The sequence below is a fragment of the Carassius auratus genome, chromosome 5, assembly GCF_003368295.1.
Source record: "Carassius auratus strain Wakin chromosome 5, ASM336829v1, whole genome shotgun sequence".
Lineage (NCBI taxonomy): Eukaryota > Metazoa > Chordata > Actinopteri > Cypriniformes > Cyprinidae > Carassius > Carassius auratus.
In genome coordinates, this window is record NC_039247.1 from 14,263,985 (window position 1) to 14,289,127 (window position 25,143).

The 25,143-nt window shown below is 37.9% G+C and overlaps 2 protein-coding genes across 4 annotated transcripts; one reads left to right on the top strand and one right to left on the bottom strand.

The window, feature by feature from the left end:
- Positions 1-2,125: 2,125 nt before the first annotated feature.
- On the top strand, positions 2,126-17,653 carry LOC113077070 (zinc finger protein ubi-d4-like). Of its 3 annotated transcripts, none has more exons than XM_026249561.1 (12): positions 2,126-2,316; positions 5,337-5,497; positions 8,019-8,126; positions 8,337-8,515; positions 8,628-8,720; positions 10,189-10,270; positions 10,896-10,937; positions 13,351-13,488; positions 13,900-14,031; positions 14,122-14,234; positions 14,448-14,529; positions 15,411-17,653. In XM_026249561.1, the coding sequence occupies exons 1-12, from the start codon at positions 2,285-2,287 to the stop codon at positions 15,491-15,493; spliced, it is 1,245 nt and encodes a 414-aa protein (XP_026105346.1). In that variant the 5' UTR covers positions 2,126-2,284; the 3' UTR covers positions 15,494-17,653. The 3 variants fall into 3 exon arrangements, with proteins under 3 accessions (XP_026105346.1, XP_026105348.1, XP_026105347.1); XM_026249562.1 differs by lacking the exon at positions 2,126-2,316 and adding an exon at positions 4,854-5,251; XM_026249563.1 differs by lacking the exon at positions 10,896-10,937 and having other exon boundaries at positions 2,136-2,316.
- A 703-nt stretch (positions 17,654-18,356) lies between these two features.
- On the bottom strand, positions 18,357-20,994 carry LOC113076976 (muscarinic acetylcholine receptor M1-like). The gene has a single exon (XM_026249554.1). The coding sequence runs from the start codon at positions 20,509-20,511 to the stop codon at positions 18,982-18,984; it is 1,530 nt and encodes a 509-aa protein (XP_026105339.1). The 5' UTR covers positions 20,512-20,994; the 3' UTR covers positions 18,357-18,981.
- Between the last annotated feature and the right edge of the window lie 4,149 nt (positions 20,995-25,143).

Consider the following 25,143-nt stretch of genomic DNA (forward strand, 5'->3'; position numbering starts at 1 on the left):
GTTCCAAGAACATGTTGTGAATGTTTCTTTTACGTAATGGAAACGTTATTTCTGACTGTTCTTTAAACATTCAAAATGTTCTGTTTTAAAAACTTTGTTCTTGGTTATGCAAATGATAGCAAAAATGTTTAATGAACATAATTCTCTTGCTAAGCATTATGGGGATGTTCTCTGAATTATATAAGCAATGTTTTTAAAGTATTAAAGTCCTTAAACAAACATTCTATTAATGTTACTGGAAGAATGTTGGTTCATAACTTTGAAAGAACCTTGCCAGAACGTTCCGAGAATGTTCCCTGGTAGCTGGGACAATGGTGAGTAAATGAAGACAGAATGTTCACTTCTAGTTTAACTATCCTTTGATCAGACCTAATATGATCAGACCTAATCAGTGTTTCCAGTAGAAACTGTCCTGTTGATTTTAGCTTAGCGTTCCTTTCTCTGTCCTCACTCCCATACTAACAGAATGTAACAGATAATCACCACCCAGGCAGTATCTGAAAACACGCACACATATCCAAACATTTCCATGGAATATGCTGAAAGTGCTTTGAGGAAGGGAGGACACCGAAAAGTATTCACCATGCACTCTAATACTTCAGTGAGGCCTTTGTGTGTGGCTACTATTCACAACCTGTCTCTTAAACACAGAAAAGAACAGATGAAGAGGTTTAAAAATGGGCTACAAGAGAAAAGTGTGTGTGGATATAGTTTCCCCTTTCAAATAATAACAGCCACATAATAATAATAATAATAAAAAGAATGCCATGTCTGGGTTCAGCTGAGAACAATTTCCACAACATGACATTAAAACTAGGCGTAATCAGATTGTATTTTTGATAGCCTTTTCTATATGTTCTGCAGACCTTTTCAGCTCAAAAACTAAAGCTAGCTGCTGAGCTCCCAGACCAGCATATCAATCAGAGAACCAGATAATATCCATTGCAGGACGAAGAAGGGGTCGACTAGAATTGGGTGATTTCTGGCAATTCTTGTGTTTTGTACCTCACTTCTACAAATGTGATTTATGTTTAATAAGCTTTATCCGGATATTTAAACTGAACTCATCGCTGACCTCCGTTGTGACACTGACCATTGAGCGAAACAGCTGCTGAGACGTCATGGTTTCGACAGATTAGACACTAGCGCCACCTCTTGTCTATTCGTGAACAGCAAAAAATTAAGAGTTTATAAATATATATATATTTTTTACTTAATTTTGGCTGTTTGCGAGTGAGTGTTTATTATACAAAAATAACTTTGTCAATATAGTTAAGTAAACAAATTATAATTAGGCTAATAGTTGGCTATCTATCATGTTTCAGTGTAGCGATCTATGCAGGCTAGCAAACATTAAGAGTGTTAACGATATAAACTGGAGGATAATTTTTTTTTCAACATGATAAACTGATTAAGAATTTGGTCTGTAAAATGTCGAAAATGGTTTCATCAAAAGTAGTCCATATGACTCGTGCACATATTACAAATATTCTGAAGGCATATCTGTGTGATAAATTGACGGAAATTGCATTCGTTGTTTTGCCTAATTTACTTTGGATACGATTCGAACTGTTGTGTTCATCCTAACTCACTGACTCAACTTCAACAATGATTAATGATTTAAACTTAAATCTGAAAAATAAAAATAAAAAACGCTTCAGAAGATGTATCTTATAGCGCATGACATTAATTGTTTGAACCATACACTGTAAAAAAAAATAATAATAACTATATATATATATATAAGCAGCCAGTACATTATTTAAACGTTCTCTTTTTGTGCTCCAGAAAAAGACAAAACAGTCATAAAGTTTTAGAAAGACCGCAAATCTATTCTGTTCGACCGGTTTAAGGTTTTTTTTATTTTTATTTTTTTATACTGTCTATGGTTTTATGCTGCGTCTATTTAACCATGAAAAGCTTGGCCTTCAAGCTCTCGCCTGCTGAACTCAGGGTTGCCAGGTTTTCACAACCAAACCGCCCAATCACAACTCAAACCTAGCGCAATCGCACTTCGAGGGGGTCCATCGTTATAATACACGTGTGTTTTGGCGGGGTTCGTCTGGTAAACTTCGCATTCAAGTGACTAAATATCACATTATTTGGGTCGTTTTTCAACCTGCGGACATGAAAAACAACCTGCGGCAACAATATTAAAGTATCGCCATTAGGCAGGAAAACCGCGGACTTGGCAACGCAGGCCCCTGGCCCCGTGACCTTAGTCTAAGGTCCTTTCTTTTGCGCAAGCGCAGAACACCCGCAGTGAGCACAGCGTTGAGCCAAGATGGCGGCGGTAGTGGAGAATGTTGTCAAGCTGTGAGTGTTTTTCATCCTTATTTTAGTACATATTATATTTCCGTGTTGAACTTTGATATGTAACTTTGAAGTAATAATACAACGTGCTGTGTTTTAGTATAAATTGCTTAAAGAGATGTAAAGACACGTGTTTGACAAGGTTACTCGAGCTCTGGTGAAGTTAGCTGTACTAGCAGCTGCCGTGAATGATTCAGTTTAGCTTCCGTCTTTCAGCATGATCGAGGAGCAAAGCATGTAGAAGGCATTTCTGTTCCTCTAATGAGTGTGTTTATATCAGTGGTATCAAAAGGTGTTCAAATGTTTGTTTTTGGTTGTTTGTCAGTGCTTTTGTTGCTTGGTTATTCTGCTCAGTTCAGCTGTGGAAGCAGCAGATGTCAGTTTTATCAGACTCCTGTCACATATCCTGAAGCTGGTTACATTAATATGACGCATGTTTTCATGTTATTAACTAAATCGTTTGCCTGAAAGTTATTTCCATTAATAACTAATGAGACATATAATCATCTAATTTATGTGAACTTGCCTAGTTCTTTATCTGTTCCTGCTGCATCAGGGAAACTAAACCTGAAAGTACTTCTGGTGCCAATTGAGCTGTTAATTGTCTGTATGCTTTCATTTGCATCACATAAATATCTTTTCAGGAAGGAGCTTTTAGAGGAAGGGCAGTGAGATGGTAAAATGGTTAGTTATTACACTCAAACAGTTTCTGACCTGAGTTAGACAGCCTTGGTATCTCTCGGAAACACAGTTCCTTGTTCAGCCCTCAGTTTTTATCTGACTGATGAGTTGGGGACATTGTAGCCAAATCCACAACATTCAGAGAAGAGAACAGAAAAGAGGATTTGCACATCAAAACACACACAAAAAAAATGTGTTCTGTCACCATAAGGATTCAAGTCTATTAAATGAATCTATCAAGCAGTTTCAGTGAAGTTGTATGTGATTGGAACTAATAAAACACCATCCAGTCGCATACTTTAACATCTTATACAATTTGTAGCATTAATTTTGCAATATCAAACACTTTTACTGTTCCTTGGAAGTCCTCTTTACACCTGTTTTTAACATCTGTTTTAGTGATGCGATCTCAAGTTGTCGAGAGTGAGAAGGGTTTCTGTTTCCACCTACTTTAATAGGTGTCTCCTGTGACCACTTGTGATGTTTGTGATATTTCTAGGGTGATATCTTTTTTTTTTTTCTGAACCAGTCAAGGTCAACACAATCATGCAGTCACATGTAAATAAAAGTTCAAAAATTGCATTGGGTGGATGCTATCTATCAGGCACTTTTATTTTAGTTTTGTTAACAAATTAACTGGTTATTATTTAATATTTTGAAATAGAGTTGAGTTTTTTTTTTTTTTTTTTAGACTGTTTAGTCAACTATAAACAATGCTGCTAACAGGATGTGCTATACCAGGATTAAAGTGACCCTATAATGCAATTTTTAAGGTTTCTGATATTGTTTTGGGAGTCTCCTTCATTAGGTTTACATGCATTCAAGGTCAAACAACACTTATTTTCTCAAAATATGTATTGATTATCAAATAATTTTCCAGCAATTCTCAAATGATTAGTCCGAAGCAGTCATAGTGCTGTATTTCAAATGCTCGCTAGAAAATATGAACATCTATTATTATTATTATACTAAAAGGTTGTGATTCAGTAGCCCTAGCTGGTCCAAATAAACAGGATACTGATCCATCTTTCAAGAGCAAGAGTTTTGTGAATCCTGCGCTGAACTCCCAGAGATGACTTTTGACTTAACAACTTTGCAGATCGCTTGCATTCACATTCAGCTACATTACACTGCATGAAAGGCGAAATTTAGGATGGCATAAAAGGGCCACTTTAAGGTGTAGGGTTACTATTTATGTTAGCATTGTGTAGGCAATCAGTGTTGTGACTGGTTCTGTTTGTACCACATGTTAATGTGATCATTAACTGCCTTTTTTGTGTTTGTGTTGTTCTCTTAGGGCCACTTATAATGTTATCAAGATTTTTACATCAAACATCATACTTTTATTTATGTTTAAAGCCTACATCTTCCACAGATGGACATTGCTGTGATTTAGGTTAAAAACTAAACCGGAAGTGATGTAGAAGCAGGTGTTGATCATCTTCTGTAGAGGCAAGGTTTAGCCACACTATTGACATAAAGTGGCAGATTCCACAACCTGTCATTTTGGTTTCATTTAAGCTGTTTTAGACTAACAAGACAGTTTGAGTTCTGAAACTTACAGGATGTTTAGTACAATGACATCTTATGTCGAAAAGGAATTTAGATTTCTGTTTGTGACTCTTTTAAGATCTGCCAAGGCTGTTGTCTGGAAGTAATCATGGGGCAATTGTGTCTACACCTGTTCAGTGTGGTCACATTTCTGACTACCTCTGAATATGGTTTGAAACAGGACCCCATTTACACTTGGATTTAGATCGGTCCATAAAGTGGATCTTAATAGCAGGTGTTCATGATGTGGTCAGAGTGTCTGGTTTGTCAGGAGTCTTTTAAAGCTGCAGCTCTGTTTATTTTGGCGTCTTGGAGGCGGACGATCATCGCAGAGATGTTTTGTTGTCTGGACTCTAAACCCCTCAGAGCTATTGGTTCTAACACAGCAAAGCTTTAAGCTTTTGTTTCACCCTCTGTGACATCAACACCCGTCTGTGCTCTAATCTCATGGGCTTTAGCTAGCCTGGGCTCTCTCCGGGCCTCTTAGAGGTTGCCAGGGTGATGGGCGGCAGAGGCATCTGCTAAGTGGCTGGAGTGAGAGAGTCACAATGACTGCGCTGCATGCCTGCAAGACCTCCTGCTGCATACAAACACACACGGGTGGCTAAGCTGAACCGGGTTGAGCTGCTTTCAGGGAGGCAGTGGTAGGGTGTGTGTTGACACACTATCGCTGGTCGCTGACAAAAATGGCTTCTTTAGACTCTGTGTGAGTTTCAGAAAGCACCTCTTGTAGAACTTAGTTTTGATTCAGGCTGTTGCATTTATTGTAGGCCTTGTTTCTCTGTCTGTAGGCTGGGTGAGCAGTATTACAGGGACGCTATGGAGCAGTGTCACAACTATAATGCCCGTTTGTGCGCAGAGAGGAGCGTGAGGATGCCCTTCCTCGACTCTCAGACAGGTGTCGCCCAGAGCAACTGCTACTTCTGGATGGAGAAACGGCACAGAGGACCAGGTGGGACACTCACTCACAGTAATGGGTTTACAGTAGGGCTACACGATTTTAGCGAATTCGATTGTCATGCGCATTTTGTTAGTAAAGCCAGTTCTATAATCTGCAGTAAATCATCATCACCTGTTTTCAGGTGGAGCAGCATTTACTACAAAGAGCAGTAGTTCACTGACAAGTTACGCAAAAAATTGCAGATGGTTTTATTGCATTATTATGAAATTTAAGAAATCGTTTGCTATAATTACAGCTGTTTGCATAGCTTCTCAGTGAACTATGGCTCTGTGTAGTAAATGTTGTTCCATCTGAGAGCACTGAGCTGACACACAAATTAGTTCAAACCAATACAATTGTTGTCAAAATACCATAGTTAGTTGATACCAATACAACTTTTAACTATATTATTTTTCTATGCAAATATCTAAATACACAACTGTGCAGTTAGGTTTCTTCAAGCATCTTGGAGTTGCCACAATTTTTCTACATTTAGTCTGTCTTAGTTATTCCAGACGGACTCTATAATGGTGAGATCAGATCTCTGTGTGGAGCACTGGCTGTTGTCAGACTCTGTGTCCATACAAATATCTCACTGGATTATTACGATTAATGGCAAAAGGAATGTTTGGATCTATATATATTATGGAAACTTATATTTTCTACTGACACACTACAGCAAAAGCTTAAAACCATTTTGTTGGTAAGAGCCCTAGTTCACTGACAAGCTAGGCTTAATCACGTTCTAAATCGATTGATTGTCGGCTATTGTCGGTGTAGTGAATGCCGCTCAACGCTGACGAATGGTGCTGTACACCAAAGTGTGAAATGATTGACCGCCTTCTGCTAATTCAGACCTACACATTAGGTGGTGCTGACCAACAACCTCAGATATTAGGGGTGTAACGATACGCGTATTCGTATTGAACCGTTCGGTACGACGCTTTCGGTTCGGTACGCGGTACGCATTATGTATACCGAACGGTTCGTTGGAGTAATTAATTATATTTGAAAAAAAAAAAAAAAGAGAGAGAGAGAAATATAATGATATGCGTTCAACAAGGTAGCCCAATAACCCAAACAACGTAACAGGCAACGCCCCTGACACTCCCGAAGAAGAAAAAAACACCATCTTATATGTTTATGTTAGGCTACTCAGCAGGCGCTCGCTCACTCAGTACGCGCTGAAGGCTCGTTGCAAAATAGCCAATGCGTTTAACAGACTAGAAATGAGAAGATCCTCCAATAACCAACAGGTCTGGTGTTTGGGTGCACTTTGGATTCCCTTTAAGCTATAATGGTGATGGCAAGAGAGTGGTGGATAAAAAAACAACGGTATGTCGCATCTGCAGCGGGAATAATAAAAAAAAAAAAAAACACCAGCGTGAATATCTGGGATATATGCGTCAGTACTATCTGATAAAAGACGAAAAAAAGGAGAAACATGCACGCAGCAAACTATCCCTGCAGCATTTAGAAACTATAGCTTACAGGGAATCCAACCCAAACACCAGACCTGTTGGTTATTTTAGGATCTTATATTTCTGGTCTGTTAAAGGCATTCGACATTTTGCAACGAGCCTTCAGCGCGTGCTGAGTGAGCGAGCGCCTTAGGGGCCGTTCACATATCGTGCCTAAAAACGCGTGGAAAACGCTAAGCGCGTCTTTCTCCTCTTTCCAAAGCGCTTGGGCAGAAGCGCTCATGAGGCGTCTGTCTTTGCTAAGCAACAATGACGTGCTCTCTCCATGAGACGCGGAAATTTCAGCGAAGGATAAATGGATTTGCAGCTCTAAAAATCGCTTGCAGTAGCTCTGCTACTAAATTTATTTCAAAATTGCAATCCATATACAACTATGATCAGCTGATCCTTCATCTTGGCTGAGCTCTCAACGTTGTTACGGGAAAGGATGAAGCTGATTGGTTGGTTCTTGTCACATGACCCGCGGTGCGCTTGCGGCATTCTGAAAAGTTGAGATGTTTTTACATTTTGCTGTATCTAAAACGTATCGAACCGAACCGAACCGAACCGTGACATCAGTGTATCGTATCGAACCGAACCGTGAATTTTGTGAACCGTTACACCCCTATCAGATATGTATCTTCCACTGCTCAATACGCAGCATTAAATTAATATAAAGTTTGGTTCTACACCAGAAACACAAACTATGTATAATGCTTTAAAAAAAATGATATGCAATGGCAGGAGATATGATCACATGATTAACAGATCTGCACGTGCTCGGACTCATAACACTTGCACACATGGAGGAATATGGACCGTATTCTTCAGATCACAATGAACAGAAATAATATTCTGTATAAAGGACATGGGATGAAACCACTCATCTAACCACTCGTGATGTAATCTCAAATCTGATTGGATGGAATAATTGGGCCTGTTTGGAATAGTCCCAAAGGGATCTATTGTTTTGGTTTAAAACCATCATTGCGCCAGATTTTCGCATTCAGTGTGAAAAGGCCTTAAGACTTTGACTTACTGTATGTATCTTTTTCATGCCTCTCCCCCTAAAGGTGTTGCCCCAGGTCAGTTGTACACATATCCAGCACGACGCTGGAGAAAGAAGCGGAGACCTAACCCTCCAGAGGACCCTTGTCTAGTCTTCTCTTCTCTAAAGCCCGGTAAACAGCCACTCATTTCCTTGGTGTAATAAAAGTATGTTATTTGAGGCAGTTTTTATGTAATTCCCTGTATGCCATTCATAGATTTGTGTTCACATTTGTTTCATTTTCCTGTAATTAAGTTTTAATTTAAATTGTATGTTTTGATGACATTTCTATCCATCTCTGTGCATTTGCATGTGGATGTGAATGTGCATATATTTGTTTCAGAGCTGGATCTGGGGCTTAAGAAGGAGGTTTTCTCCAGTGATGGCAGCAGCTTAGAGGCTCTTCTGAAGGGAGAGCCACTAGAAAAAAGATCTGGATTGGAGCTCCGCACAGGGGAGGAGGAACCCAGCTCTACTGAGTACTCTACCGGGGGACTAAACCCCAGCAGCAGGATCCGTAAAGTACTGAGAAAAACACTTATGATTTTGATAGAAGGTGTCACTGTTGTTGTTTTTAAATCTCACCTTGCTTAGTTATTCTGTCTGATTGGCTTTCAACCTTTTGTCTGTGTAGAAAATTTTGGAGCCAGATGATTTTCTAGATGATCTGGATGATGAAGATTATGAAGAAGAGACTCCAAAGAGACGGGGAAAAGGCAAGGGAAAGGTGAAGTCTAATTTTCACGTCCTGCATCATATTGTTTAAATAGCAGATGTGTTTGTGCTTATGGGCGTGCTTGTCTGAAAAAGAGGTGTGTTCAGGCGCATTGTTGGTTCATTGCTATTTTATAGCAACTGAAATAGACTGTGCCATTGCCCTACTGAAACCTGGTCTAAAGTAGGGCTGTACAATTAACCGAAATCATAATAAAATCACGATTTGAGCGTGCACAATTTTTAAATGACTTTATATGAAGATTTTTCGCAGCCCAAACCTCCCGCAGTATGCTATCCGTCACAATCAGAAAGTAGCTGCGGGAACAGAACAGACCGGGCATATGCCTACGTAACGCCAGGTTCACGTACTCCGCCTGTGGTGCGTATTTTTTCCGCACCCATGTTAATGGGTCAGAGCATTCACACTGCACACGGCGAAAGATGTGAACAGAAAAGGTTAGAAATAGAAATGTGCGAGAAGAGTTCAGATCTAGCACATGAGCATAGAGACATTTGTGACACAGTTTGAGCGAGAGGAGAGACACGTTTTAAGTGTCTGAGCGCACGCATCTGGTTTTGTGTGAGAGCAAAGGAGAGTCGCGCTTGCGCATTATATTAATGTGCCTTCGTGCTACAGTAATCCGCTCTCAACATAATCGATGGCGATCGCTGAATTAGGAAAACAAAGATATATTTGAGTTTGTATTACTGTACTGTAATGAACTAGAATCACAATGCTGAAAAGCATTTTCAGAAACAGCGTTTGGATTTGAAATCAAAATAATGGATAAATGTTGTTTGTGGTAAACAGATGCGGATCAGGAGTGGACTGCAAACGCGTCCTGTGTGAAAGCGAAAGTCCATGATGCTGCTGCACCGCACACACATACTGTACTATATGCACCGAGTATGTGTGAACCTGGCACAACAAATCTATTTCAACACCAGAGGCACCGCTACAATGAGCTGAAAATCGCAAAATTGATCAAGGAAATATTTTTTTGTTATTTAAAGAGTGCATTGGTAATATGCGCCTATAGGAGGGTGAACAATGTGAATACACTGCTTATTACACACACAGGGATGTGCAGCAGCACACAAACATGCCACCTATTAAAAATTAGAGGATTATTATTTAAAAGATTATTATTGTGCCCCGTAGGTGGTCTGTTCGCTAGCTGTAACCTTGTGCATGAGCAGAACCTTTCCTCTCTGGAGAAGCGTTCAGTCTTTGCTTCTGCCATAAAGTAATAGGGAATCTGCCATGGGCGAGCACAGCCGGCTTTTAAAGAGAATGGGAGATATTACACCCAGAACACACCCATTGCTCATTAAGAGAATAGGGACAACCCTTTTAGCCGACCATTTTTACAGTTCGGACACGCCCTATGTACACTTGCGCCATGTGTGCTTTAGACCATGCCCTTAGACACCAAACACCTCTAAAAGGTTACATTTATGATAACATGGTTTCACAGGGTCGTGGTGTCAGCAGTGCTAGGAAGAAGTTGGAAGCTGCAGCTGCTTTGGAGGATCAGGACAGACCGTACGCCTGTGACAGTGAGTCATATACAGCATTCAGGGAAACCACATGACCTCTCTGATCTCATCTGGAGATCGACTTCTCTTTGCTATAAATAGGCCGAGCTATACTGTAACACATCCAGTCCCAATCAAAGATCTGTCACCCCTTCTCAGCATAGCTGGTCACCATGAGCTTCACCACATGAAAGCTTGCAAATAGTTATTATCATTATCATTTTTCCAGGTTTTACTCATTTGACACACTTAACTTAAGATTTTTTTTTTTTTGTAAGCTCTTTGTCTATTCATGAATGCCAGAAGTTCAAAAAAACAAAAAATGTAAGAATCTTTAAAAAAAAAAGCATTCTCTTTTATATGCTGTATGCTGTAATTTACAGGTCCCACATATAGTCTGATTAAACTAGTAATCTTAATTGTTTAAACCAGAGGACAGTTTGTACTTAATGTCCATTTGGTCTCAGGTTTCATGTTGTTGTTTCATAGTCCTGGATCTCTCTTCTCTGCCTTTGTGTCTTTGCCTTAAATGTGTCATGATAATGTGATGCAGATGTTTTTATGAGTTTATTTCTCCTGATTCTTGTTGTCAGTCTGTGAGTCTATCTTTCTTTCTCTCCTTTTCTTTCTCTTTTCTCTCTTTCAGACACTTTCAAACAAAAGCATATTTCAAAATCTTCTGAAAGAGGTATATTGCGCTCTTTCTCTCTCTCCATCTAGTTCTCCTTTCCTCATTCTCTTCTCCTTCCCCACTCGCTCATGTCTTGGTTTTCCTCTTTCTCTTCATTTTTTGTGCATTGCAAACATGATTTGTGCCTGACAAGAATGCACTGAACTTTTATTTGAAACTAGGGTTATTGATGGCTACATTTTACACATTCATCTAAGGAAAACTGCCTGAACAGTGTTAAGTCTGACAGCTGCTTCGCAGGAAGACATTTTTCCACAGAATTCATTTCTTTTTTTCCTAAAAAACTTTACTGCCTCTGGGCAATGTGAAATGTTCAGACACGTTCAAGCAGGTTGTTGGTGGCAGCTTGGCTTAATATTACTTCCCAGACAGAGGAACTCTGATCGTGAACAGTTTGAAAAGATCTTTATACTTACAGCTGTCTGTTTCTAACGGTTTGCTCACATGTTTCATATGAATCTGTATCAGCAGGGACCTGCTGATAAAATATTATTTGATTAGATTATTATTATTATTAGATATTTTTTATTTATAAGAGAAATCTCTTACACTCACCAAGACTGCATTTATTTGAATAAGAAAGAAAAAAAACAGTAACATTATCTCAACTAATAGTTACAATTAAAATAATTTTCTATTTTAAAGTTTTAAAATATGATTTTGTAGTTTACAGAGTCACGTGATTTTTCAGAAATCATTCTAGTATGCTGATTTGGTGCTTAAAGAAACATTTAATTTTATTATCAGTGTTTATATCAACAATAGAAATCTTTTGTAATGTAAAAACCTTTACTGTCACATTTGATCAGTTTAATGCGACTAAAAGTATTACTTTCTTTCAAAAAGAATACCGTAATACTGAACACACTTTTGAACAGTTAGGTATATCAATGTCTAGGTCCCAATAAATCAATATTTCATATTGTTTTAGTATGGAGTTAATCAGCTAATAATAATTGTATTCATTTCACGTTCATCTGTATTAGGCTTTGTCCAATTATATTCTTAGCATACAAGTGATTCTACTGGACATTTCTCCTCGTACACTTTCTCTGATTGATGGTCGGTCTCCTTTTTCCACAAAAACAACTGTGAGAAACATTTATCTTAATTAGATATTCTTGTCAAAAAATAGTTAAATACTTTAAAATTTATATATATATATATATATATATATATATATATATATATATATATATATAGTTTTTAATGTTAATAGCGTCTCTTTATCTCCCTCTGTTATTCACCTCTCTTCGTGCTTCATTACCTAATCTGTGTTGTCTCTCTGTAACACTCTCGTTTCCCAGTTTTTGTTCTGCTGCTTGTAATACTCATCCTTCTCTTCACCTCCAGGTCGCTCCGTTTTTCTCATTCCTTTTCTGATTAGAGTGAAATAGTTACTTTACTCCCATTTCCCGAATGTGTGATACTTCTGGTATTAAAGTGCCCCTTTTATGCCATTTCTAAAATGACCTTTCATGCAGTCCGGAAAGTAGCTGTATGTGAATGCAAAGTTATAAAAACAAATGTACACGATAAAGTTATTATCTCACAAAAGAAAGAATCGATTCTGAACAGCCTGAATGAGTCGTTGGTAATACATTTGCATAATGGCCGCTATGTTCTAAGCGTATCGTTTCTGACACGTACTGTAAGCCGTAGATCAATCACAACAGACTCGGCCATCTGACCAAGAGTAGGCTCCCGGAAAGGAGGGGTTTAGAGAGACTGAATCTTAGAACTGCTTCGAACAAATCATTTGAAAATTGCTTTGAAAAAGAGTTAATTTTAAATGCATATTTTGGGAAAACAAAAGTTGTTTGACATTGAATGCATGTAAACCTATTGTAGGAGACTCCCAAAACAATATTAGGATCCTTAAAATGGCATAATAGGGTCACTTTAATGGGATAGTTCACTCAAAAGTGAAAGTTGTGTCATCATGCACTTAGCATCATGTTCTGACCAAATAACTTTCTAGTGTCAAATGTGAAAGTTATCTAACGATGACCAAGCTGCTCTTGTTCATATAGTGAAATTGGCCAGCTATTGTTGGTCACTCACTATTTGCTTTCACTATATTGAAAAAAAGGGCACTTGGTTCTATGCAAGCAAATAAGTCATACCATTTTTGAACGACATGGCTGATGTTCTTTTTGTGGTGAACTATTGCTTTTAAGTAAGTGGAACATATTGGGCGATCTTATTAGCAAGCATATTAACATTTGTCATGCTGTTGAAGAATGAGATTTAATAGCATCAGGAGAGCCAGGAACGGTGGAATGACCTCTCGTGCATGAGTGCTTTTAGTGTGAAGCAGCAGTGCCCCATGTGCTGAATTACAGATCATGTTTCAGTGCTAAATGACAATTACAGGTGCTTCTAACTTGTCATTGTACTCTGTGTGTAGTCTGTGGGAAGCGCTATAAGAACAGGCCTGGTCTCAGTTATCATTACGCCCACTCTCACTTGGCTGAGGAGGAGGGGGAGGAGAAAGATGAGATGGACATGCGCGAACCCACTCCACCCCGACAAGACGAACCGAAGAGTAAGCTATTAATCATCCTCCTTGTTGCAAGGACTCTGGAAGCCAAATGAACAGAGGCCATTTAACTGTCACTTTGAGTGGCGTGAAATGTTTTACAGTGTCTTGGCAATAAAACTAAAAATACATTTCTTATAAACTAACTGTCTGGCACAGTGTCATTCACATAAGTATTGACAGTATGGCTTTATTATGGCTTTGCCTGTTTTCTAAAGAAGCATCCTAAATGAAACCTCATAAGTGACCAATTTGTAATGCTCGATGTAGGCAGAATCTCACAGGATCTTAAAATGTCATCAGTGTATTCGTTTTAAACCTGTTTCAGCTTCTAGGGGCAGCGTTGGATTCTGTCATTTTCATTGAACTATAATTGAGGCTAGGTGTTTTCTGTTCTTTTTTTTGTCTTTCGACCAGCTCCTAAGAAGGGCCCAGACGGTTTGGCTCTGCCAAACAACTACTGTGATTTTTGTTTGGGAGATTCTAACCTGAACCAGAAAACCGGCCAATCAGAAGAGCTTGTGTCCTGTTCAGACTGTGGCCGTTCTGGTAAAACAGCCACACACTCACACATTCACCTGCTTACCTTCTTTGGATTTTTCTTGACCAAATTATCATTGACTGATTCTCTGTTCTCAGGTCACCCCTCATGTCTGCAGTTCACTCCAGTGATGATGGCTGCTGTGAAAACCTATCGCTGGCAGTGCATTGAGTGCAAGTGCTGCAACATATGTGGAACCTCAGAAAATGATGTAAGTTTGTTTACCACTATCTAGCAATAAAGGCATATCAGCTGCCTTAATCTCTTAAGCACAAGGTACTGTTTGTTTTCTTAAACAATGTTTAAGTAAAAAAAAAAAAGTATATATATTACTTAACCTCCTAAATGAAAACTAGTCCTGTTCCCCCACGGTTCATTATGCATCCCTCTTTGGATGCTCTGTGTCTCATCTGCTTTGCCACAGGAGCAGCTGTTGTTCTGTGATGACTGTGACCGAGGTTACCACATGTACTGCCTCTCGCCCCCCATGTCTGAACCTCCTGAAGGTAAAGCAGCACACAGTAATACACACACCACTGTTAAAGTTTTGGTGTCAGATTATTATTAGTTTTTTTTTTTTAGCTAAATTAAATGGATAAAAAAAAGACCAAATACATAGTTACAAAATAATTGATTCAAGTTCCTTTGAATTGAGTCCTGAAGAAAATGTATCAGGTTACTTGAGAAACATGAAGCAACTCAACTCTTTTTGTTGAGTTGCTTTTTCTGTGTTTCTTCAGCTCCAAATCAGCATGTTAGAAAGACTGGAGTTACGGCTGCAGAAAATCCAGCTTTGCGGTCACAATAATAAATTACATTTTAAATAAATACATACATAAAAATAAAACTTTTAAATTGTAATTTTTCACAATATTCTTGTATTTACTGTATTCATGCAGCCTTGGTGAGTAAAAAAATCTTACCAACCCCAAATTTTAACAATAACCTAAGCTTATTGAAAGACATAGAATTGACTTAAGGCTGGAATATACTGTAAGATTTTTGCCCTAATTAGCTAAACTTTTGCTAGTTTTAGAAAGCTAGAGCGAGATTTCTGAAAATCATGTATTGTGCGGTGATCACAGACTTTTTTTTTTAGCCTCAGCCTACGAATCGATCCAGTCGGAGATTAAACACGTTAGATTAGAACACACTGTTTTCATCTGTCATGTGTCTCCTACAGAGCAGGCATGATTGTCTGCGTTAGTGCGTCGTGTTTGAAAAGGATTGAAAGTTTGATAATGTGTCATCCGTCAGTGTAGTATTTTCCAACTTTTATATATTGCTAAATCACACATTTGTTTCGAGGTTCCATTTAAAGAAAAATTTGAATAAGATATAAGTGTGTTATAATAAATTAATAACTGTATTATTTAATTCTTTACAGGAAGTTGGAGTTGTCATTTGTGTTTGGCCCTCCTGAAGGAGAAGGCATCCATATACCAAAATCAGAATGCACCGCCATCGTGAAGGCCTTTTTGAAAAGACAAACCCTCTTTCTCATAGTTCCCTCCAGGATTTGTTTGTTCAATTTAAGCAAACAAATCTGTTCAAAGAGAAGTTGTAGAGGAACAGAAAAGAGATGACCACCTCGCCCAGGCCCGCAGACACAAATGGAGGGAGAGAAAGAGAGCGGGATTAAGGATCAAGTGTGCCCTCCTCCTCTTAATTCTTTCACATCTCAGCAGGTTTGATCTCAGTATGACTGTTACACAGTTCCAGGTTTCAAACTACCCCTGCTCTTTGTTTTCAACTATTAGCCCCCCCACAACTAACACAGTTCTTCCATAGCAAATGTCAAAGCCAGTCCGAAACACTCTTGACCCTTACAGCAGCACAGACCTGGAGGACGTCACTATGAGAAAATTATGACTCTGTTTTTGAGTTCCTGCTCATATAAGACCTGAGATTTCCACCCGTTTCTGCAGACACTGTTTAACAGAAAACAAATAATAAACCACGGCCTATATCAGCCAAAACTAATATAGCATACTCCGCCATATCCAAAATTCTCTGTACTGACACTATTCTTATCATGGAGAGAAATAGTTGAGACCAATCAGCATGCCAATGCTTGTTCATAATAAGCGAAATAGAAAAGAAACGATAATGTGTTTTTGTATATTTATATATTTGTATAGCATATAAAGGTGTGTTGTATTTAAGATCTTAAACAATAGAAATGGCTCGTTCTTATGACGGGAGTTGCTTGGGCAGTTTTTTTTCATAATGATAGCACCTACATATGCCACTGAAGCACAGAGTCTAGCAGGCAGTGTGTGCGCTTTTACTAATTCATGGGTTAATGCTGCAGGTAAAGGCAGTGATTTTGAATTATATTTTTATATGATTCATTTTTGTGCTTTTATTTGTCATTAGGATGTTCAGAAATCAGTTTAAATTGAGTGAAAGATGGTTGTTTAAGATGTCCGCTAAATGAGGAATAGGATTAAAAGAGAGGACCAAAAAATAAAAAATCTAGTTTACAAGAATTATAATAATTGCTGGCAATTAATTGAGACCGAACAATGTATTGCAGACTACTCTGAGATCAGTTTAAAACGGTAAATTGTTCAAAGTAATTCTGAAGGATTTGCTGGAGAGTACATGATAGATTCGTATAGTCTAAGGAAATTCATAAACAGAAGCTTCAATGCCATAATTGTCCTGTTTACTGTGATGACGTTTCATTGATTACAGTCATACATATGTGTGCATTCTTTTATCAAATGGAAATTCATCAAATCAAATTGCCAGCTTGTGTAGGATATTGAGCAAAAGTCCTTCTGGCCCTCAAAAACTGAAAGGTCTCTCTCTAGATGTGTACTATGTCAAATAACAGTGTTACAGTTTTTCGGAGAAAAAATAAATAAATTCAGCAATACCCAGAAACCACCCTTGAGGAATAGAGATGTCATAATGACTGTGTCATAATAACCATGGTTGGTTAGCCAGTAGGGATTTGACCTGATCTCACAAGAACATGCCCATATCCTTGCAAAACAGTTTGCAGTTTACATGTTGTTTATTGCTGTATATAATTCATCAAATTAATAAGTTTTATTTCATAAAGCACAAGTTGATTTCAAAATGCACTTACATTTTTTTTCATTTTTGGATTTTTAGTTGAATGAAAGAGTTTTTTGGCCTATATATTTCATCATTGAGGATTAATAAAAAATAAATTAATAAAGAAAAAGTCTAAAAATCGTAAAAATCTAATTCTCATGAACCCAGTCTCGCGTCTCTTATCATCAGATGTTGCCATTTAACTTAATTTTTTTAATTTTTTTTTAAGAAAACTGGAAAAAAATGTCTTCCTTTTAAAGTGATAATTAACACAAATATGAAATTCTTGTCATTTACTCACAATCCGGTAAAACTTTCATCTGTGGAACCTGAAACGTCTGGTCTTGGTCACCATTTACTCCCTTTAATTAGGAATTGAATTATGGTTGTGAAGACAGCGAGCTTTGCGAGCGAGATTAAGTGACCCAGTGCTAAATCCAGTACAACACAGATGTGAAGTGTGGTATTTGTTAAATTTGCCAAAACTTAGTTTGACTTCCTAGAGCGAGCTGAGGCAGATATACAGCCTGCTTCAAATGTTCCCCTATTTTCCTGTCTTCTATTGCCATTTATCTCCACAATCCAGCCAAAACTTCCTTTGTTTAAAGAATAAATCTGGAGCACTGCATGCAGTTGGCTCATTTAACCCTGTTCTTTGTAAATGTATACTGAAAGAAGAAATGAATCGACCTGAGACGAGTTCTGTGTACTCTGTAAGTCTTCAGTTTCTAAATAACTCAGACCTCCATAAACGTTTAAGGCTTGTATCAGATACTGAAACATTAATTATTGCTCATGGCATTCATAACATGTACAGGATCTTATCAATGTTTTATTTTTCATTTTCAGTTTAGTTACTGCATGTTTACCTTACATGGTCATTTATACATAACACACAACATTTAGCTTGCACTCGCTCTGTTGTACTCTCACAGTACCAGCATGGTAAAGGATTATGGGAAATTTGATCATTTAGCTTCATGGTATCAGCCAACAAACTATTATTAAAATAATTAGAAAATATAACTAGTTTACTTTTCCTGAATCTTTCTAAAAAACTACACCGTTTATCTAGAGATAAAGTGGCCATTTATTTTAATTTTTTCTTTCTTTTTTGGTGTATGGTACACTTTTCTTTACCCCAAGACAAATAAAGCTCTCAAACCTTATGTTGTGTTCATCACTTCTTGGTAACGTTTGCTGTGTACATTTACATTCAGTGGGTACAAACCCCTTTTAATTTACTGAAATTAGGAGTGTCCATTGATTAAATTACACAACAAAAATAATAAAAATTTAAATTAGAATTTCAGACGTTGGGGGGTGAACAAACATATTTTGATGTTTGGTTTGAGCTTATTTTAAAGCTTGTTTTAAACCATTTCAAGTCATGTTCAGGTCCGTGTGGGCCCCCGGTCCCTTGGTTGAGGGCCACTACTCTAATAATATATTTCTGCTTTTTAAAAAATTTATATTCCTTGCAATTTTGAAAGTACTATTGAATAAGTAGGTTTAATATGACAACAGAAGATTTATTTCAATATTGTTGTCAACTGGCTGCTAAATGTTTTCCTGTACTCATTCCGTCTATACATAAGACAATTTCAAATAACAATAATTTCAAATGATATGGATTTAAACAAAGTACTACTCCAACTTTTGATGTAGCCAAAGACCGAGAGACTAAAAGGCTAAGTAACTTCTCATCAGTGTCTGACAAGATTCAGAAGCAAGCCGTTTCGCGCAGTGACAGTGTAATGTGTAAAAGCAGAGGCACAAAAATGTATTCATACAAATATAAAAGTAAATGCTGATTAAGTCATATTCAGTGTTTTTGCCTAGGAAAACAAAAGTGTCAATTAAAAGCACCCTTGCTGTAGAATGACAAATCATAAAGTGAAAGATTTCATGTTACTACAAGCTGTATTCTGCCTCACAGAGGAATGGCGATTCAAGCTGTTTGTTTCCCATTTTCGTTTCTCTCCTCGGCGACAAAGTAGCAGTGCCTTGAAGGTGACCCGGAAAGACTCGTTGCAGAGGGCATAGCACATGGGGTTGATGGTGCTGTTTACATAACACAGCCAGTATCCCAGCTGCCACAGCTTTTCAGGCACACAGTATGAAATGGAAGCCAAAACTATGATGTTGTATGGCGTCCACGTGAGGATGAAAGCCAACAAGATGGCACTTAGTGTCCGGGCTGCCTTTTTCTCTTTAATTATCATATTAATGCGATGTTTAGCTCTGAGCTGGTGGCAAATGCTGTTGTCTGATTTTTGGGGTGGTTTTAAGTGGGACTGTCTGCTGGGATGCTGAGCTGATGAGAACTCTCGCACACCCTTGGTATCCTCTGATCCACTTTGGACATCCTTCAACTCGATCGCAGTTGGACTGGATGAAGGTGCTCTTGCCTTGATGTTCTGCTCATGTTCCTCGTCTGTGGAAGAGGACAAGGCGCTATCATCCTCTTCTTCAATGTTCCAGCTGCTGTTGCAGTAAGACTCCTTGTAACTCTCATGAGCTGATTTGCTTGGTCCCTTTCTGGATTTTTTGTCCTTTGAGCGACTAGGGTTGCTCTTGGTACTGGTTTGGTGCACTGATTGTTTGTCTAACCCATGCAGAATATCTCTAGTGTTTTTCACAGATCCCACTAAACCAGTGAGTCCTTTCGCCCTGTTCTCGATTTCCCAATAAATTCGCCAGTACAGAATAATCATGATCGTGACCGGTAGGTAGAACGCAGCGATTGCAGTGCCATATGTAAGAGGAGGAACCTTCAAGAACGGGATGGAACAGGCCTGGGCTTCAGCCCCAGATGGTCGTCCCACCGCATAAGGCCAAAACAAGATAGCGGGTCCCCATAGCACAAACGATACCACCCAGGCCAGAGCGATCAATGCAGCTGCTGTCTTCGGGGTCCGCTTTGTTCGATAAGTCAGCGGCCGTGTGACTGAGAAGTATCTGTCAAAGCTTATGACCAGCAGGTTCATGACAGAGGCGTTGCTCGCTACATAGTCAAGTGTCAACCACAGATCACAAGCTAGATGTCCCAGTGTCCAGCGGCCCATGATTATGTATGCAGTATATAGGTTCATTGACACCGTACCCAAGATCAGGTCTGCTACCGCCAGACTCAGAAGATAGTAGTTACTGATGGTCTGTAGCTGACTGTTGACTCGGACGGAGATGAGCACCAAGGAGTTGCCCAGTATGGTAATAAGAGAAAGAGGCCCAGTCACAAGCACAATCAGGACCACCTCCCATACCTGATGACCCCCGAGAGGATGCGTGGTAAGGTTTGCTGCTTGTGAGATGCAAGTGTGGTTCATGTTCTCGGGCTGACACAACATCAGATCCTTGAAGGGCCAAATGCATTCTTCAGGGGAAAACCAGAAAGTGTCTCTAGCATTACTGACCATGAACACTAGGGGTGCTCTGTGTTCAGATGAGAAAGACAGGAAGGCAAGTTAAAGAATTTTAAGCACCTTCAGTAAATTCATTTTTATTTTTTTTAAACGAAGACTGTTTGATAGCACTATAATTTGATTATGTATGTAACTAAAAAAGTTGTACTCTTTACCAGTGAGCTTTCTATAAGTAAAAAAAACTTTTTATTATACTATGCTGTTTTTTATATATATAGATTTACTTTTTTTAATTTATTCATCAAAAAATCCTGAAAAAAGTATCACCGGTTCCAAAAAATATTCAGGAGTTTCATAAATGGTTTCCAACATTTATATTTTTAAAAAATCATCATATTAGACTGATTTCTGAAGGATCCTGAGGCACTGAAGACTAGTGAACTAGTGTAAATGCTGATAAAAGTTCAGCATTGCATCACAGGAATAAATTATATTTAAAAGTATATTAAAAAGAAAATTTTTTAAACCGCTTTAATATTTCACAATATTATGTTTTCCCCCCCTGCATTTTGTGATCAAATAAAGCGTCTTGATGAGCAGAAGAAACTTCTTTAAAAACATTTAAAATCTTACTGATCCCAAACTTTTGAACAGCAGTGCATCTGATATGATTTATGGGATGTATTTTAATAACAGGAATAATTTTGATAATTTTCAGGCATTTCATTTAACATCATTTTGCAATGCACAATAAGAAAATATAAAAAAATCTCAAACGGTTTCTGTCTCATGTTCACATGGACAGTGCAATGATACGGACTATATCTGAATTTAAACTAAATAATTCTAGTTAAAATAATTTTATTGTGCAAATGATAATTGTTCAGTCTTTACGTTTATTTGTTTTCAGTTTCTAAAACGTTTTTTAAATAGTTGTTTGTCATGTTCTTTCTCTCTCTTTTTATTTTATTTAATTAAATTTTTTTTTTTGCCTTTTCCGGTTTAAAATTTGTATTAGGACTTACGAAGATTCAGTCAGTTTAATGGTGCATGGTCAATTGGTGTATAAATTTCCAAGTTAAATGTGAATGTGTACCATTAACACAGAAGTGCAATTCATCCATTTCTTTGTGGATTCTCTAATCATCTTTTTATAGTCATACTATAGACAATTTGCTGGGTGCATGACTTTCCCAAGATGCAAATACAGCAAACCTTTATTAGAAAATGCTAATTTACAGGCTATGACCCGAGTATGTGTTTAACCTGAAAATCTCCAGAAAATCTTATAATCAAATCTTAAAATCTTATATCTTATAATCTTATCATAATTAACATAATAAGTGTATTAATAAATGGACACTTACCTTTTTGGTAACAGCTCTTACAACTGATGTTGCCTTTAAATGGTACATTTGAGGTCACAAGATGTATATTTATCCAATTTTTCCATGTGTCCTGTGTAGGATGAAGCATGATTATCCCTGATTCCACTGGGAATACTTTGATCATCACCAGTACTCAAACAATAGCTGCTTCCATGGATGTGTTTGACTTGTAATAGAAAATAATTGTAGTAGTTCATCATAAGATGGTAGCCCACTGGCTCCTCCACCTCGTCTGGCGAGAGGTGACAATGTGTCCTCTTCTGGCTGGAGGACCTGAGCTGCAGCAGCGGAAATAGGCGACTGTCATAATATGTGTAAATACTGAATGAGATTCATACTCGAAGCCCCGGTGACGATGTGCAGACACCTCTCTTCATGTTTACCTCAAATGAGCTCTGAGCGCTGATGGGCTGGCGACCATTCACCCTCATTTATAAACAAGAATATGGTGTATTACAACAATTGTGAGCCACACTGTTTTCCTCTTTCTATTTATATATTTTATTATAATAACCTGGGATTCCTCTCAGTGATGGTTTAACACATGTAAACCGTGAGGTTTGCATTTCGAGTTTGTGAGGTAGCTGTATGATACACAAACAGATTTAAAGAGAAGCCGCATAACACAAGAATGATACAATTCTTTACTTCAACAGTCTAAAAGGTTTCATTTTGAGATATTTTATCAGTCGGTAAGTCGTGTAGTCATTTGAAGATGCGTTTTGTTTCATTAATGTAGTTTAAGACATTTGGTTTTGAGGATTTTGAATCTAAATCTACTCATTTGGACCGAATTGTGTCATAAACTGATACAGCTGAGAGGAAAATTGTGCATTAAACCCCCCAAATAGTCTACTGTATAAGCTTGTTTAATGTAAAACAAATTTGCAATTCAGTTTTTCATTTTCCACCCATAGTTGGGTGTGACAATTAGACTACATCCATTAATATTAATAACACCTCTCTTTCTCACACCAAGTCACTTCTGCAGTACTGTTGTAGCAGAATCCCATTTCTTTAAAATTTAGGACAGGTATCCTTATGTAACTCTTCACCAATCCAACCTAAAATGAGTATGAAGTGTTACTTCCTCCTTGCAGTTTCCTGGCCATGTAAGGGTGAGATTTTGATTCGTTTGTGGAACATGGGAGCAAAAGAGAAAGAGGTGAGAAATGTTGTAAATAAATGTATGCGTAGGATGTCTGTGGTTTGTCTGTTAAAAGAGGCTTGACAGTTGTGAGGCTGGTCACGCAAAACCCCAAGGAAAGATTTTATAGTGTTTCCTTTAGTTTTTAATAGGTTGTCACTTGTACAATGCCCATTGCAGGGGTAAAAACTGTTTAGGAGCAGTAGATGGATGCCATGATATAGGCAGGCACTGCTATGTGTAGGCTACTGTGCTATATAGGCTAACCGAGACTTTCCTTCACTTGTATACTGTTGCGCTCTCGTTGGTCTGATTGTTGTCCTCATAAGTCACTTTGGATAAAAGCGTCTGCTAAATGATTAAATGTAAATAGCCTAAATGTTCTGATCCATGTATACAGAACTACAAGCCAATAAGTAAGTCACAAATCGTTGTGTGTGTATTCTGGGAAGCTCAAATAAATAGTCAGCAAACGTTTACTGTAGTGCAGGGATCTATGGACCATCGTATTTTATTATACTGTACAGCAGAGGGCGCCCGACTGTTTCTCAACACATACATCCCAGATGACTCTTTTGATAGTTTTGCGTCTCCTTTTTAGCTTGATATGTGTATACTACAGTAATCAATGCAGTAAACCATCAATTCCCCTCTACGTTTTAACGGATCGTTTTAGTTCTTTGGATATTCTGAGCACTTCAGGGGCTGGGCTGAAAATGGGAAAGCATCTGAGAAAATAATTATTTTGTGGGATGTGTGTGCGACCCTAGGGACTTTCCCATTGTTTTAACCGCTCATCTGCGGGACAGGAATTCCAGAACGGTCACGCTAGACGTCTTCGAGGAATATTTAGATTGCTTATGAACAAATTAAGTTGTCTGTCTTATTCCCATTTTTTTCTGCTGAGTCAGCATGTAGTCGCGCCACAGGTGGGCTGTGCTCTCTACACCTGTCTACAGGAATGACGAGATGACCATGAAGCCTCACTGAAGCGCGCGTCCTCCCTGCACAGCGCGAGCGTGACCTTTAGGTGGACAAGGCTGCTTTGCTTTTGAAACCAGATCGGAAAAATTACAGGTAAGACAAATGGCCCCTAAATGTATCTAGTAATCTTTCATGCGCACCTAGAGACTTTAGTTTTTCATGCTCCCTGTTCCTCCTTTTAACAAAATGTAGTTCTGCTTATTTTTGATGATAAAATGTAGTATTCTGCTTAGTTTCTCTTATTTCTAAACGTCATGTGGTATAGGCAATTATGAGTGAACCGTAATTACAACTTTATTTAAATAGGTTAAATTATGTTTCACCAAACATATATAACCGCATGTATATCATTAATTTAAGGAAAGCCCCACTTTTTTGATTAATAACCTATTATGTCCTCACAAAAAAGAAAAAGCATATAGTTTGTTGTACTCAAATGACTCTTTTTTTCCAGAATGTAGCTACTATAAACAAACTCAAATGTTAAAAAGCAGAATTATGTTATTACACTTGCTGAAGGTGCCTTTTCACCTTTTAGGCATTTTTATGTTCTAGAGATTTGGTTTTTCAATCAGACCCCCCCCCAACTTTACACACAAACTGCCTTGCAAATTTATGTCATTTATTTTGCTTTATATCTCAAATTGGCTTTCTGTATAGAATTATAGTGAAATAATCATAAACCATTTTGATATTTTTCATGTAGTAATTATAAATTCCAACATCATCACTGTATGGTCTAAGTTGTGGCATAATTTCCACTACCATAAACAACTTTAAATATTCTTTTTCCAGAACAAAGTATCAGTGAAGAGAATGTATGAGATACATAAATTGTTAGTATCCTTAGCCCGAGTCGGCTGTTTTATTTTAAAGATGCATAAAATGTAATTTCACCACAGAATATCAAAAACACAGTACATCATTTGAAATGTGGTGAAAGTGACACACGTCTCTTGTGCATGTCCACTGTTAAAATATTTTAGTGCACAAATTAAATGACCTAGTGATAATGTTAATTGTTTTAAGTGTTCTGTCTAGCTTAAAGTCCCCGAACATGTGCATAATAAAAAAAAAAACACCCCTAGCATAACCCAACCCCCTTTTTTTTTAGATAAACTGAATATAAAAAGTATTTTCATAAATACAGTTATTCACTTTTTAATT